Below are 12,809 nucleotides of genomic sequence, written 5' to 3'. Positions count from 1 at the left end.
AGCCCAGTGAGTGTGTGGGACAGGTCAGACTAGAGGGGCTGGGGGCAGGGCCCAAGCACAGCAAGGAGGGGGCACAGAGCAGGTGGGGGCAGCAAGCACATGTGGTCCACATGCAAGGGGCACTATGGGGAACCAGTCCCGGGACGGTGCCCTTGGCCCCTCCAGCTCAGCCCAGCACTGCCCAGTGATCCCTGTGGGTCCTCCCTGGCTTGGGGGAGGCACCGCGTGGGCTAGTTGATGACAAAAGCCATTAAGACCCGGCCTTCATGCTCCATGCACCCCGAGGCCCAGCAGGTGTCAGGACAGCAGGTGCCGCGGGGCTCCCTGGCGCACGCCCATGTTCCCTGCCGTGGGCCCCACCAGCGCCGAGCTGATGTGCTGGGAGGCTGCAGGCAGAGGCCCTCAGGCCACAAGCCACCTTGTGAGTTGTCTCTGCCAGATGTGGGCCCCGGGGCCCTGGCCAGGGAGGGGGCAGCCCCCTGCTGAGTTGTCAGGCGATCTTTCCTCACACATCTGACTCATGAATGAGACCTGCCGGGGACAGGTGCCCCTGTGAGGGCGTCCAACACCCACTCTAGGCCTGGAGGGTCCAGCAGCCTCCCTGGGCAGAGCCCGTGTGATTGTTAAGTGCCTCTTGCTTTTTGCTGGCAAGATCTGGGCTGGGAAGGGGGTGTTCAGGTCCTCTGTTTCCCCCCAGACACTACCCTGAAATACTGCCAAGGAAGGAATTGCTGGGGAGGGGCACAGATGTTTTTATTAAAGGACTTTTATTAGCGGGCTGGACCGGCAAAGAGGAAGGATGTCTGGTTTCTGGTCGTAAGCTCAGTGCATCCGCACACCTCACACAGGGCTGGGCTGCGTCCGAAAGGCACCAGGCTGGCAGTTCTGCCCGTGTCAGCGAGGTCACAGCTGACGGCATGTGGCCCGCCCAGCCGCAGACCCACGCCAGCCAAACCAACCCATAGCAGTCACTGCCCTGGGAGCCCAGGACGCATGAGATAACAAGCCAGAGCCACCAGCGCAGATGTTGGTTAGGTCTGGGGTTAACAAAACAAAGAAAAGCCACCATCTGGCACCTTCAGCCCAGGGACCGAAGGGAGGGCCTGGAGATGTCCAGAGAGCCCGCTGGGTCCTCGAAAGCAGCCTGGCTGAGCTCTGGGAGAACCTCGTGCCTCTGTGAGCTCCCCTGCTTCCCTGTGTCCGGTTTTGATGGCTAAATGCACGGGTTCAGTGAGCCTCCCGCAAACACTCCCCAAGTCAGCAGAACACACGAACTGTCTCTTGCAGGTCACAGAACGTGACACCGATGGGGTCACGAAATACCAAAAGCCAGAGTCGGTGTTTTGTAACCCAGCCCGGCCACCAAGCAGGGAGGTCAGTGAAAGCCCCTACCCTGCGGCCGGCTGCAGCCTGGGGTTCCAGGAAGGGGCATGCACGTGCACTTGCACACAGAAACACACACACACTCACGCCGTGGTGTGAGGCCCAAGACATTCAAAACTGGAAAGAACCTAAAACAAAACACTGAAGAACCATTCACCGGCCATGTTTTGTGGTTGCTGGCTTCCAACTTCGCCTTCTGCGCACACCCCTGTCTGTCCTCGAGCTGGTGGACGGCAGAATGGCCAGTCCACGGACACCGAGTCCACTACAGGGCGCCGCGTGCGAGCCCCGAGCCGCGTGTTCTGATGTGGGCTGCGCCCTCCGGGCTGCACTGGGGGGGGGGGGGCCTGTGACACTAACCCAGACACGTCCAACCACAAGAGCAAGAAAAAAATGCTGCTGCCAATTCTAAGGTCACCTAAAAGATTTTTTTTTCATAAAAAGAGAACGATTTGGGGCCAACTAGTTAGGGATGGGGCGTCTCTCCACACCTCGAGGCTGCGCCCCCGCACGCTGAGGTTTCCAAAGCCGCCAGATCGCAGAAAAATCCCGGCGCAGCCCGCTGAAACACGCGGTTTAGGTTCCCGGGTTGGAGCTGAAGATCCAGGCCAATCCGTGTGTTTCCTCCCCTGAATGAAGGTAGTGGCCGAGTTCACATGATTTCAGAATGTTTTGAACAGTTAATTCTGATATTTGAGAATTTTGTAAAAAGCCTCAGTAAAACAGTTTGGTGGTGGAAAGGCAAAACGATTCAAGTCCATGGCAACGTGGTCTCGCTGCGGCAGGACGGACTGGCTGGACGGCCGCAGGGGAGGCGCAGGTCTTGCAAACCACCGGGGAGACAAACGAGGGACTTAACGTCCGCACAACTGGCAGAGCTGAGGACCCACGCGGCTGGCTGGCGCAGGCGCCAGGGCTCAGCGGATCACGGTCACATGGGGCGCGGCGAGGCCCAGGTCCGTCTTGGAGGGGTACACCACCTTCAGGTGCCCGTCCTCGTCCAGCACCCGGACCTGCTCCACGACCAGCGTGGTGCTCCCTGCCTTTTCGGCACCTGAGCTCCCGCTGGGGTCCGGGGGCTGCCCGGAGACCGCGTCGGCGTCGGGATCTGAAAGGGATCCGTCCTCTTGATTTTCTAGCGTGTACTTGTTGATTTCTGCCATTTTCTGCAAAGGAAAAATACCATTTCAGAGGCGACCGGGGGTGGGGGCTGCGAGGGGCGGCGGGAACACGGGGGTCCGACCGCGCCTGGGGACCGGAGTGCCGACTGGGCAGGACGACTCACCAGCACGAGGGCGTCCATGACTTGCTTACAGGTCTGCAGACTCGCAGCACTTGTTACTTCCAAAAACAGAGCGGAAGTTGTTTTCTTAATCTTAAATCCGAAGAGTTTCAGAGAAGAATAAAGTTACCAGAGACATCAGCAAATGCTCGGAGGAAAAACCTATGAAAACCAGCGCCACGCAAACCAGGCCCGTCCCCTTCCCAGAGGAGAGGCGGGGACGCACACGCGGTGACTCTCGGTGCAGCACCACGCGGGACAGGGACCCAGGCTCGGGGCCTGCACGGTCCGGGGGTGGACGGGACGTCACCGTGCCGCAGCCACCGATGCAGGGAGCGCACGCGCACGGCCTTACCTTCGTCTTCTCGCTGTTGGTTATCGGTGGGAAAGAGATCACGTCGCCATCCGCGTCCACAAGGCAGGGGTAACTGTCCTTCCCGTCCAGTAAGTGCAGGTATCTGCGGGCAGGAAACGCAGAGGCGTAACTATGGGAGCACCGGACCGATGCCAGCTCGTGAGACGGATCCGTGGAAGGTCACGACGTCCGAGGGCCGGGGAGGGAGACGTGCTGAAGCCCGTGCTCACGTGGGTCCAGGGCAGTGGGCCACCCACACCCTGCCCCAGCGGCGGGGGATGTGCGCAAGACGCTGTTGGCCGGAGGGCTTTCCTGGCGTCAGGTGACCGCATTTGCCCTCCCCCATCCCCGTGCATGTGCTTTGGGCAGGAGGACCCCCGTCCCTCCAGGTGAGGGCCTGCGTGCTTAAGAAAGTCTCATCCCCCCAGAGCAGCGCCTGAGCCCCAGCTCCGCCAGAGCAGAGGCTGTCTGTCACGGCCGCTGCCCCACGCGGAATCCCTACCAGCACAGCGAGCGACGTCCGTGAGGTTTCACTTAACGCCCGTAAGGGCAAGTCGCAAGTTGGGGCAGCCTAGGGGCGAGGCCGGAGCTGCCCGTGGGGCGGGGTCGGAGGGAGGCGCGCTGACCTGTGCAGGCCCGACAGGTTCTGCCTCTTCTTCTGCTTCCTGTGCTCCTCCGCCTCCAGCTGCAACTGCCGCACCAGGTCCTTGGCCTTGACTTCTTTGCGCCCCAAGGGCACGATCTGCGAGGTGGACACCTGCTGGTGAGCTCAGATGGAGACAGGCTCCCCTTACAGCCACCGCCACCACATGACGCCCGTCCTCCGCTCATGGCACGTCGGCTCGGTGTCCCCTCGGCTCCCCCTCCATTCTCCTGTGACGGCGGGGTGAGCACGTGGGGCCCACGGAGGCCGCTCAGAGACCTGACGGCCACACATGCCGGTCCTCTCCAAGCTGGGCTGAACCTTCACCATGCCACACGTGACGACATCTCCCAGGCCTGTGGCCCCTGGAAGGCCAAGATGGGAGGGGCAGGGGCTGGCACCGGTCAACCAGGCGTGCAGCTGGGCACCAGGGCTACGGCGGCCCCCGGGAACCCTGGACGCCACAGGGAGTAACAGACCCGTGGAGGGACTTGGACCACCCAAGCTCACGCCTGTCCACTCCAAACGAGGGGTTCCGCAATCCGTCCACAAACCACAGGGTTTGGTGGAAGCTGAGGAAATACAGGAAACCACTTTCTAATCACTCCCTCCTCCGACAGGCGGACTTCCAAGGAAACTATAAACACGGCCCGTGTGTGACCCGGGAGTGCTCGCCAGTGCCCGACCTGCCTCGGAGCACACGCGCGGCTGCGTCCCAGGAAACTGCAAACAGAGCAAACAGAGGGAGCGGGGGACGTCACCTTGAGGTCCTGTGGTGGGCGGGCGGTATAGAGCAGGGGCCCGCGCACGGCCTGGAGGTCGTGGGTCGCGATGGTGGCCGCCGTCCTCTTCTCACAGACGTCCTCATGGAGCTTTGTCTGCAATGGCAGACCCGCGGAGCTCAGAACCTGTGCGGCCCCCCCACCGCCTCCCTGGCCCAAAAGCATCCTGCGGGTCCTGCACTGGGAAGCCGTCTACAGAATTCCTTCCTTCGGTAAGGGAGGCTCTGAGACAGAGAAGCCTCCCCGAACTGAAATGTGAGCCTCAACAAACGACAACAGGCTTCCAAAGTTCTTCTTGGAAGCCCCGACGTTTGAGCTCTGAACTCCTGGCTGGGGGCGTGGGAGACTCGGACGTGGGGGGAGCTGCGTCACCCCGCGGGCCACGTGCCGGCCTGCAAACTTCGGAGATGGGGCCCCTACTTTAAAAGCTGGGCAAGCTGCACAGGAAAACAAATCAGGATGTTCGTCTAGTGTGGGAACAGCTGGGAAGACATGACCGTTTGTATACCACCGTGCAGGGGACTGTGCAACCCATTCCAGACATGAGAAAATCCCCCAAGCCATCAGAAGCTCGGGAAATGCCGATCTCAGAAACAAGGCAGGACCGGAGAGGCGTCTGCGGAGTAGCAGGCGGCACCCATCCCTGCGACCGAGGCCCAGGGCCGGCCCGCTCCGTGCTCACGCACTGTGACACCGCACCAGCCCCAGGGCCGCCTGCGCCAGCCCCTCGTGGGCCGTGGGCACCCACCTGGGAGGTGAGGAACCGTCTGAGTGCGTTCCCAGGCTTCAGGTCCATGCCTCTCACGACGGCCCCCACGATGAACGGCCGGACGTCCCTGACCGTGGGGCTGACCTGCACGGTCAGCGGGGCAGGGTTCTCAGACACGTGCAGGACCCGGAGCAGCAGCCTGCCGGCGTGGTCCGCCTCCTCCTCCTCCCCCTCGCCACTCTCCCTCCTCCGCCTCTCGCGCCGCCTCCTGCGGGCCTCTTCCTTCTCGGGGCCCTCGGCCTTGCCCTTGCCCCGGCCGCCGCCGCGGCCTCCGCTGCGCAGGTACTCCAGGATGGACTTGGTCTGGCAGCCGTGGACCATCTTCTCCAGCCGCCGGTCCGTCAGCTTGTTTCCCCGGAAATTGACCTCCTTGAGCTTGGGGCAGTCAGCCAGCTCCGCCGGGACCTCGCTGAGCTGGTTGTTGGACAGGTCCAGCGTCTGGGAGGGAGGCGGAGGGCGCGTGGTCACAGCTCGCCCCCCGGAGCACTGCCCCACCCCACGTGGCCTGTCCCCAGCTCCACGCCCAGACTGACACCTGCTACCGTGCCCACGTGGCCGCAGGGACGGCCGCAAACAGCCCCCCACGAAACACTTCCTGCTCCCTGCAAGGTTCCTTGTGGTGACGACTATCCCGACGGACGAAGGGAGCAGAGAAAGGAGCTCGGGACAAGGGACACACGTGGTTACAGACAGACAAGCACCCGAGATGAGAAACAGGTTCCCCACAAAATGGGGCTCACGTTCTTTAAGTGAGTTGGGAAGAACGCGGCGCGAGTGACAAGCGGGACGCTCCGCACGGACACACAGGGCCCCCAGCAGCACCATGCGCTGCGCCAACTCCACTGCCGGCCGCCGGGCTCCGACTGGCCTGCGCTCTCCGCCCCCAACCGTGACCCGGAGAGGGTGCGGCGCCACTGCTGACTGCGCTATGAAGAGGTTCGTGACGCCCTACGGCCCACGCAGAACCTTCCAGCACTGTGAGCGACCGGGCTCTGACAAAAACGCACGGCTGGCATCAGACTCGCCGAGGACGGAAACCACCGACAGCCACCTCGCAGGGCCGTCTCGCCAGAGCCTGGTGGGGCAGGAGGGACACTAATGGAGCGGTCTTCCAGCGCAGGGGCTGGCGCAGGCCCGTTTCCCCTCCTGCTGCTGTGGGGAGGAGGACCGGCCCCCCAGGAAGAGCCCAGCCACCCTCCGCCCCTTCCCAGCATGCCCGAGCCAGCGGCACTCGCGGCCCAGGCGGCGCGGGACACTGCACACGGACGGCCGTTCTGGGCCTCCTCCTGGGCCAGCGGGGCGCCCTGCACTGGCCCTGCTCGGCGCGGCGCAGACCAGGCGGGGGCAGCCGCGGGAGAAGCCCGTTAGCCGGTCAGCTGTGAGGAGCACAGGGGAAGTGAGGCGGCGAGCGGCGGCCGGGGAAGAGTCTGGAGCAGAGGGCGCCTGTGTGCCCGGTGCTGGGGGCGCCTCCCCCTGGCCCTCCCCCCGCCTCCCCCTACAACACATGCACCGCTCGCTGGGCGAGGTCGGCTGCAGCCCGGGGCCTGACCAGGACCGAAAGGCCCAGCCAAACTGGTGACAGACTCAGTCGCGAACTGAGAAGGGAACAGGGGCTCTGGCGATCCAGACGAGGCCGTTTGCTCGGCTGGCGGAGGGGACAAGTCTGAGCCCCACTGTGGATGAGGCTATCCTGTGGCTGCTGAGACGGGGGAGACTCCGCGCAGGGTCACACCAGGCCAGGGCCCGATGTCGCTGAGGAGCCTCTCCCAGAGCTCAGCAGAGAGCGAGCAGCTCCAACAGGCTTCCGTCTCGCACTCAGGACCGGGGACGAAGAGAGGAAGCCAGACCCGGCCGTTGGTCACCCTGGGGGGTCACCAAGAGGCCCCAAGGGGCTGTGGGCAACACGATTTCCTACACCTGTGGCCATTTTGTGCCTCGCCAGGCCTTTCTCCTCACCCAGTGGGGACTGGGAACGGCGGGGAGACGGACGACAGGAGAGCCCTTCCAGGGCCACCATCGGGGCTTGTGAGCCACAGCGAGGGCTGCCGTCCTGAGGTCAGGTCTGGCGAGGCCTGTCCTAGCTCCACCGCACACACCGGCTCCGAGGTCCGCCACGCTTTGGTCAGCCCGAGGGCTCCATCGGGGTCACCGTTGCAGCTGCACGGAACAGGCCAGCCAGGTGGATGCCATGTGCCGGCCGCAGAGGAGCAGCGAGGAGGGGCGGCCGGGGGGGCTGGGCCTCCCCGGCCGCCGCCCCCACCCCGGCGGCCAACAGTGCGAGGGTCCCGGGTTGGGGGGCTTCTCTCAGGGGCGATGAGCACATCGTGGACATCTCAGAGCAGTAAGCTGGGGCAGCGGTCAGAGCCCAGAGGGCCCCTCAGGCCCCGAGCTGGGCCCCGTGGGAATGTGGCAGGGAGGGGAGGCGGCAGATCGGGGTTCTGGAAGCTGGGAGCCCTGTGGCGACGTGGGCACCGGCAGGTAAGAGCAGCGGACTCAGTGCGGGTTCACGCCTGGGAAAGAACGAGAAGGGACCAAGGGAGCGGCAGGAGGAGCCCTGGGGGGGCGGGGAGTGTCCTGCAAGATCGCCGCCTGCAGGAGGGCAGGTCTCTGGCCCGGAAGCCCAGCTCACATCGCGCACGTCAACCCCCACTGCTATGACACACGGAGCGGAATTAACTGCACACGACGCGTGCCCCGAAACCTGCCTGCTGCCCGGAGCCGACTCATAAAGACCCCATCTACCCCCTTCCTGCAGGTCACACAGATGTCTGAGCTGGCCGTGGCCACTGAGTGCCTCTGGGAACACCACCGCTGCGGACCGTGTGCTGGGGAGGGGGTCCTCAATCCTAGCTGTGCGACCCTGAGACTAACACGCCACCTCGGCCACCTCGAGGGGAGCTAGCAACCGTCTTTGTTCTAGCTTCGTTCCAGCGGGCATGCCTGGCGGGGGCACCCAGACCCCACCCAGGCACCGAGCAGCCCGTCACCGCTGTGGCCACGGGGGAAGGACTCCTAAACTGCAGGGTCTGGGCGCTGGACCAAAGTATCACAATCCAAGTGGAACTTCTTTGTGAAGCCTGACCACAGGGGACTCCCACCTGTGAGTGACATGGGTGGCCCCAATGGGTGTGGGCACCGGTGCGTGCGGGAGGAGGGGAGGAAACCCTGGGGACATCTGTCAGCCCTGGCTGGGGTGATGTGAGGGCTGCAATCCTTGGCCAGCCCTGCCCTGGCAGCTGAGCCCCACGGGTGACAGAAGCCTAGTGCAGGGACAGATGCCCCCGGAGAGAAACCCCTCCCCACGTTCTGGGGCCTCCCGTGGGGCGCCCTGCTGAATGGCCAGACACCAGGACGTCGACGGAACCCGGCTCAGTCAGGTGGCTGTCCAGCCGGCGAGGCCCGGCACGGTAAGTACTCCGTTTTCTCTTGGGCTCCCTTGTCCCTGCGCGCGGAGTGGGGAGGAGGGTCAGGCCTTCCCCAAACCTGGGTCTGGGGCAGCTCCCCGGGGGCGGTGGTGGGCGGGCACCAAGGCACTTGTCTCCCCACTCGGGAAGTGAGGGGAGGGACAAGCAGAAGCACGTGTGTGGCTGCTCCGGTGGCCCCGAGGGACCGGGCGAGGTCTCCCCAGGGACGTGGACGGGGCTTGGCTCATTTCACCTGCCAGGGTGAAATGCCTGGCCGCCACTCCAAGCCTGCCCTCAGGGAGCGCTCTTGCGGTCGCACTCTCAGGAGCCCTGAGCCGCCCCGTGAGACGTGGACTAGCCTGCTGGGCCGGGAGCGGCACCAGGACATCCCGGACAGAGCGCAGTCTTCGGAGCATCGCAGCGGAGCCCAGGCCTGACTGCCCGCCCGCGGACCAGCGGCACTCGTGAGCGAGCCAGCCCGGGCGGAGACCCGCTGCGCAGGGGACAACTGCCGCGGTTCTGGCCCAGGCCCGTAGTCCGCCCCGTTCACGGCACCGTTCACGGCTGCAAGGACGCACGCAGGAGCCGGCGGCACGGCCACCGGATGCTGGGGGAGCCCACCCTCCTGCCTCTGAGTCAGTTCTCCGCACCCCAGCCTTCCCACAGCACGAGCAGGGACAGGATGTCTGTCTGCACAGCCCCAGCGCACGGCAACGCGGCTTCCCACTGTTCTCGGGGCACTGCTCCCGGGGGCGTCAGTGCGGAAAGGCCCCTGGAGGACATCGAAACCCAAAGGGGATCTCAACCAGCTGTGGCACCGCACCCTCCGCGACAGACAGGCTCTTCAGGTGGCAGAGATCGATGGAAGCCGGGCAACAGCGCGTGGGGGTTCCGCAGGGATGACACCCGCGAATGATGGTGTCGGGACACGCGAAGGCCACGGACGTCCGTGGTGGGCACATGTCGTAGAGAACATTGAAAATAAACCTAACCGCCGGGAAGACATTCCGGATCTGGAGAGAAACAGAGCAACCATCTTGCGCTCAGGAGAGCCGTCCTCGGCTGCGTGTCTGGTACACGGACCTCCTGGGCAGCCGAGATCGGACAGGTGGGAGCACACGAGGCACACGAGGCAAGCACACGAGGTCGCACGTGGCCTGTCACACGTCAGCCCCAAAGCGAAGCCTCCCGCCCTGGACAACCACGGCGCCCGGCGTCACCGCACAGCCTCGTCTGCAGACGCCAGCAAGCACGAGGCCCTGCGGTCCTCACTGCACACACGTCCCCCCCCCACACGCGCACACACTCAGATCTGTGCAGACGGACGGACCCGCGAGGTCAGTGGACGATACCGAGAGGAACCTCTGTGACACAAGCCCATACTTTACCGCTTCACGACGTCTGCGTTAGAAGGATGAAAACTAGGAGGAACCACCACAAATCTGCCTCTTTAAGGCTGAAAGGGGGCGACGGGGAGGCAGGGCTCGGCGGGGGCCTCTGAGCTGGAGGTGGGCGAGGCCGGGCAGTGTCCGGCTCCCCCAGGCCGCCTGGCCTCACCAGCGCCGTCTGCCCTGCATTGCGCTGGGGCCTGGGGAGGGGGAGGTGAGCGGCCCCTGGACCGTGGGGTCTAGAGGAAAACCCGAAGCACTAGTGGACTGCCCGCAGCCCCGCCGGCCTCTGAAGGACTAATAACCTCCTCCCGGGAGCGGCACTGCGGGACAGCTGCGGCCTCACGCGGAGCCGCGCCTGGGGCCGACCCCCGCCACGATCACAAATGTCTGCAGCCAGAGACACGGACGCGGGGCTCCGCTGCTGGGCTGCTCGCGACCGCGGCCCGCGCCGGCCCACTCCCGCCCGGCTCGCAGGCTGCAGGCCCCGGCCCGACGGTCCCTCCCCGCCGCGCCGCGCCGCGCCCTGTCTCAGGGCCCCGGCCCGCGCCCAGCGGCCGCTGACCTTGAGCGAGGCCAGGTGCGCGATGTCCGGGCTGAGCTCCCGCAGGCGGTTGTCGGCGGCCGCCAGTTCGCTGAGCAGCGGCAGCGCGCCGGGGCGGAAGAGCTCGGCGGGGAAGGCGTCCAGCCGGTTGCCCGTGAGGTTGAGGGTCTGCAGGCGCGGGGCGCAGCGCGCCAGGTCGGCGGGCAGCTCGCGCAGCCGGTTGCCGCTGAGGTTGAGGCTCTGCAGCTGCGGCAGCCCCGGCGGCTCGGCGGGGCCCAGGCCCTGGCCCGGCGGCAGCGCCTCCAGGGCGTTGCCCGACAGGTCGAGCACGCGCAGCGCGGGCAGCGGGCCGAGCTCGGGGCTCAGGCCGGGCCCCAGCGCGTTGCGCCGCAGCACGAGGCTGTGCAGCTGCGGGAGGCCCTGCGCCAGCCCCGGGCCCGGCTCGCGCAGGCTCCCGCAGCCGCTCACCTCCAGGTAGTGCAGCAGCGGCAGCGAGAAGAGCCGCGGCGGCAGCCGCCCGCCCGCCGCGCGCACCCGCTGCTCCAGCCCCGGCCCCGTCAGCAGCAGCTCGCGCCGCCGCTCGCGCTCCGCCAGCTCCAGCTCGGGCCAGGCCTCGGGCGCCGGGGCCGCCGCCGCCGCCGCCGCCGCCGCCGCCGCCGCCATCGCGCCGCCGCTTCCGCCGCCGCTCCCGGGGCACTTCCGGGGCACTTCCGGGGCACTTCCGGGGCACTTCCGGGGCATGGCGCGTCACTTCCGGCCAGGACCGGAAGGGGCGGTCCCGCGGCGGCAGCGTGTGGGAGAGGAGAGTTCCGGGCACGTCCGGGAGAAGGCGGCGGGAGGTTCCCGGTGCAGGGGAAGGGTCTACGCGGGCGTTTGGGGCTGCCCGGGGTTGGGGGGGACGGGCCGGGACCCGCAGCCCGACGGGGTCACCCCTCCCCCACCCCGGTCCGACCCCGAGCAGTGCTGGACCCCCTAACCCGGGTCCGACCCCGAGCAGTGCCGGACGCCCTAACCCGGGTCCGACCCCGAGCAGTGCCGGACGCCCTAACCCGGGTCCGACCCCGAGCAGTGCCGGACCCCCTAACCCGGGTCCGACCCCGAGCAGTGCCGGACCCCCTAACCCGGGTCCGACCCCGAGCAGTGCCGGACCCCCTAACCCGGGTCCGACCCCGAGCAGTGATGGACCCCCTAACCCGGGTCCGACCCCGAGCAGTGCCGGACCCCCTAACCCGGGTCCGACCCCGAGCAGTGCCGGACGCCCTAACCCGGGTCCGACCCCGAGCAGTGCCGGACCCCCTAACCCGGGTCCGACCCCGAGCAGTGACGGACGCCCTAACCCGGGTCCGACCCCGAGCAGTGCCGGACCCCCTAACCCGGGTCCGACCCCGAGCAGTGACGGACGCCCTAACCCGGGTCCGACCCCGAGCAGTGACGGACCCCCTAACCCGGGTCCGACCCCGAGCAGTGACGGACCCCCTAACCCGGGTCCGACCCCGAGCAGTGCTGGACCCCCTAACCCGGGTCCGACCCCGAGCAGTGACGGACCCCCTAACCCGGGTCCGACCCCGAGCAGTGACGGACCCCCTAACCCGGGTCCGACCCCGAGCAGTGACGGACCCCCAACCCGGGTCCGACCCCGAGCAGTGCCGGACCCCCTAACCCGGGTCCGACCCCGAGCAGTGACGGACGCCCTAACCCGGGTCCGACCCCGAGCAGTGCCGGACCCCCTAACCCGGGTCCGACCCCGAGCAGTGACGGACGCCCTAACCCGGGTCCGACCCCGAGCAGTGACGGACCCCCTAACCCGGGTCCGACCCCGAGCAGTGACGGACCCCCTAACCCGGGTCCGACCCCGAGCAGTGCTGGACCCCCTAACCCGGGTCCGACCCCGAGCAGTGACGGACCCCCTAACCCGGGTCCGACCCCGAGCAGTGACGGACCCCCTAACCCGGGTCCGACCCCGAGCAGTGACGGACCCCCAACCCGGGTCCGACCCCGAGCAGTGCCGGACCCCCTAACCCGGGTCCGACCCCGAGCAGTGACGGACGCCCTAACCCGGGTCCGACCCCGAGCAGTGACGGACCCCCTAACCCGGGTCCGACCCCGAGCAGTGCCGGGTCCGACCCCGAGCAGTGACGGACGCCCTAACCCGGGTCCGACCCCGAGCAGTGCCGGACCCCCTAACCCGGGTCCGACCCCGAGCAGTGCCGGACCCCCTAACCCGGGTCCGACCCCGAGCAGTGACGGACGCCCTAACCC

At 66.9% G+C, this 12,809-nt stretch overlaps 1 protein-coding gene across 1 annotated transcript; it reads right to left on the bottom strand.

Moving 5' to 3' along the window:
- Positions 1 to 736: 736 nt before the first annotated feature.
- Positions 737 to 11,225, bottom strand: LRRC47 (leucine rich repeat containing 47). The gene is made up of 7 exons (XM_032302779.1): positions 10,572 to 11,225; positions 5,194 to 5,652; positions 4,425 to 4,541; positions 3,647 to 3,762; positions 3,021 to 3,123; positions 2,669 to 2,758; positions 737 to 2,549 (listed from the first exon to the last, which is right to left on the bottom strand). Exons 1-7 carry the CDS (start codon positions 11,211 to 11,213, stop codon positions 2,301 to 2,303), a joined length of 1,776 nt encoding a protein of 591 aa, XP_032158670.1. The 5' UTR covers positions 11,214 to 11,225; the 3' UTR covers positions 737 to 2,300.
- Between the last annotated feature and the right edge of the window lie 1,584 nt (positions 11,226 to 12,809).

The sequence above is a fragment of the Mustela erminea genome, chromosome 10 (assembly GCF_009829155.1).
Source record: "Mustela erminea isolate mMusErm1 chromosome 10, mMusErm1.Pri, whole genome shotgun sequence".
Classification (NCBI taxonomy): domain Eukaryota; kingdom Metazoa; phylum Chordata; class Mammalia; order Carnivora; family Mustelidae; genus Mustela; species Mustela erminea.
This window is presented reverse-complemented; position numbering and strand designations above follow the sequence as displayed.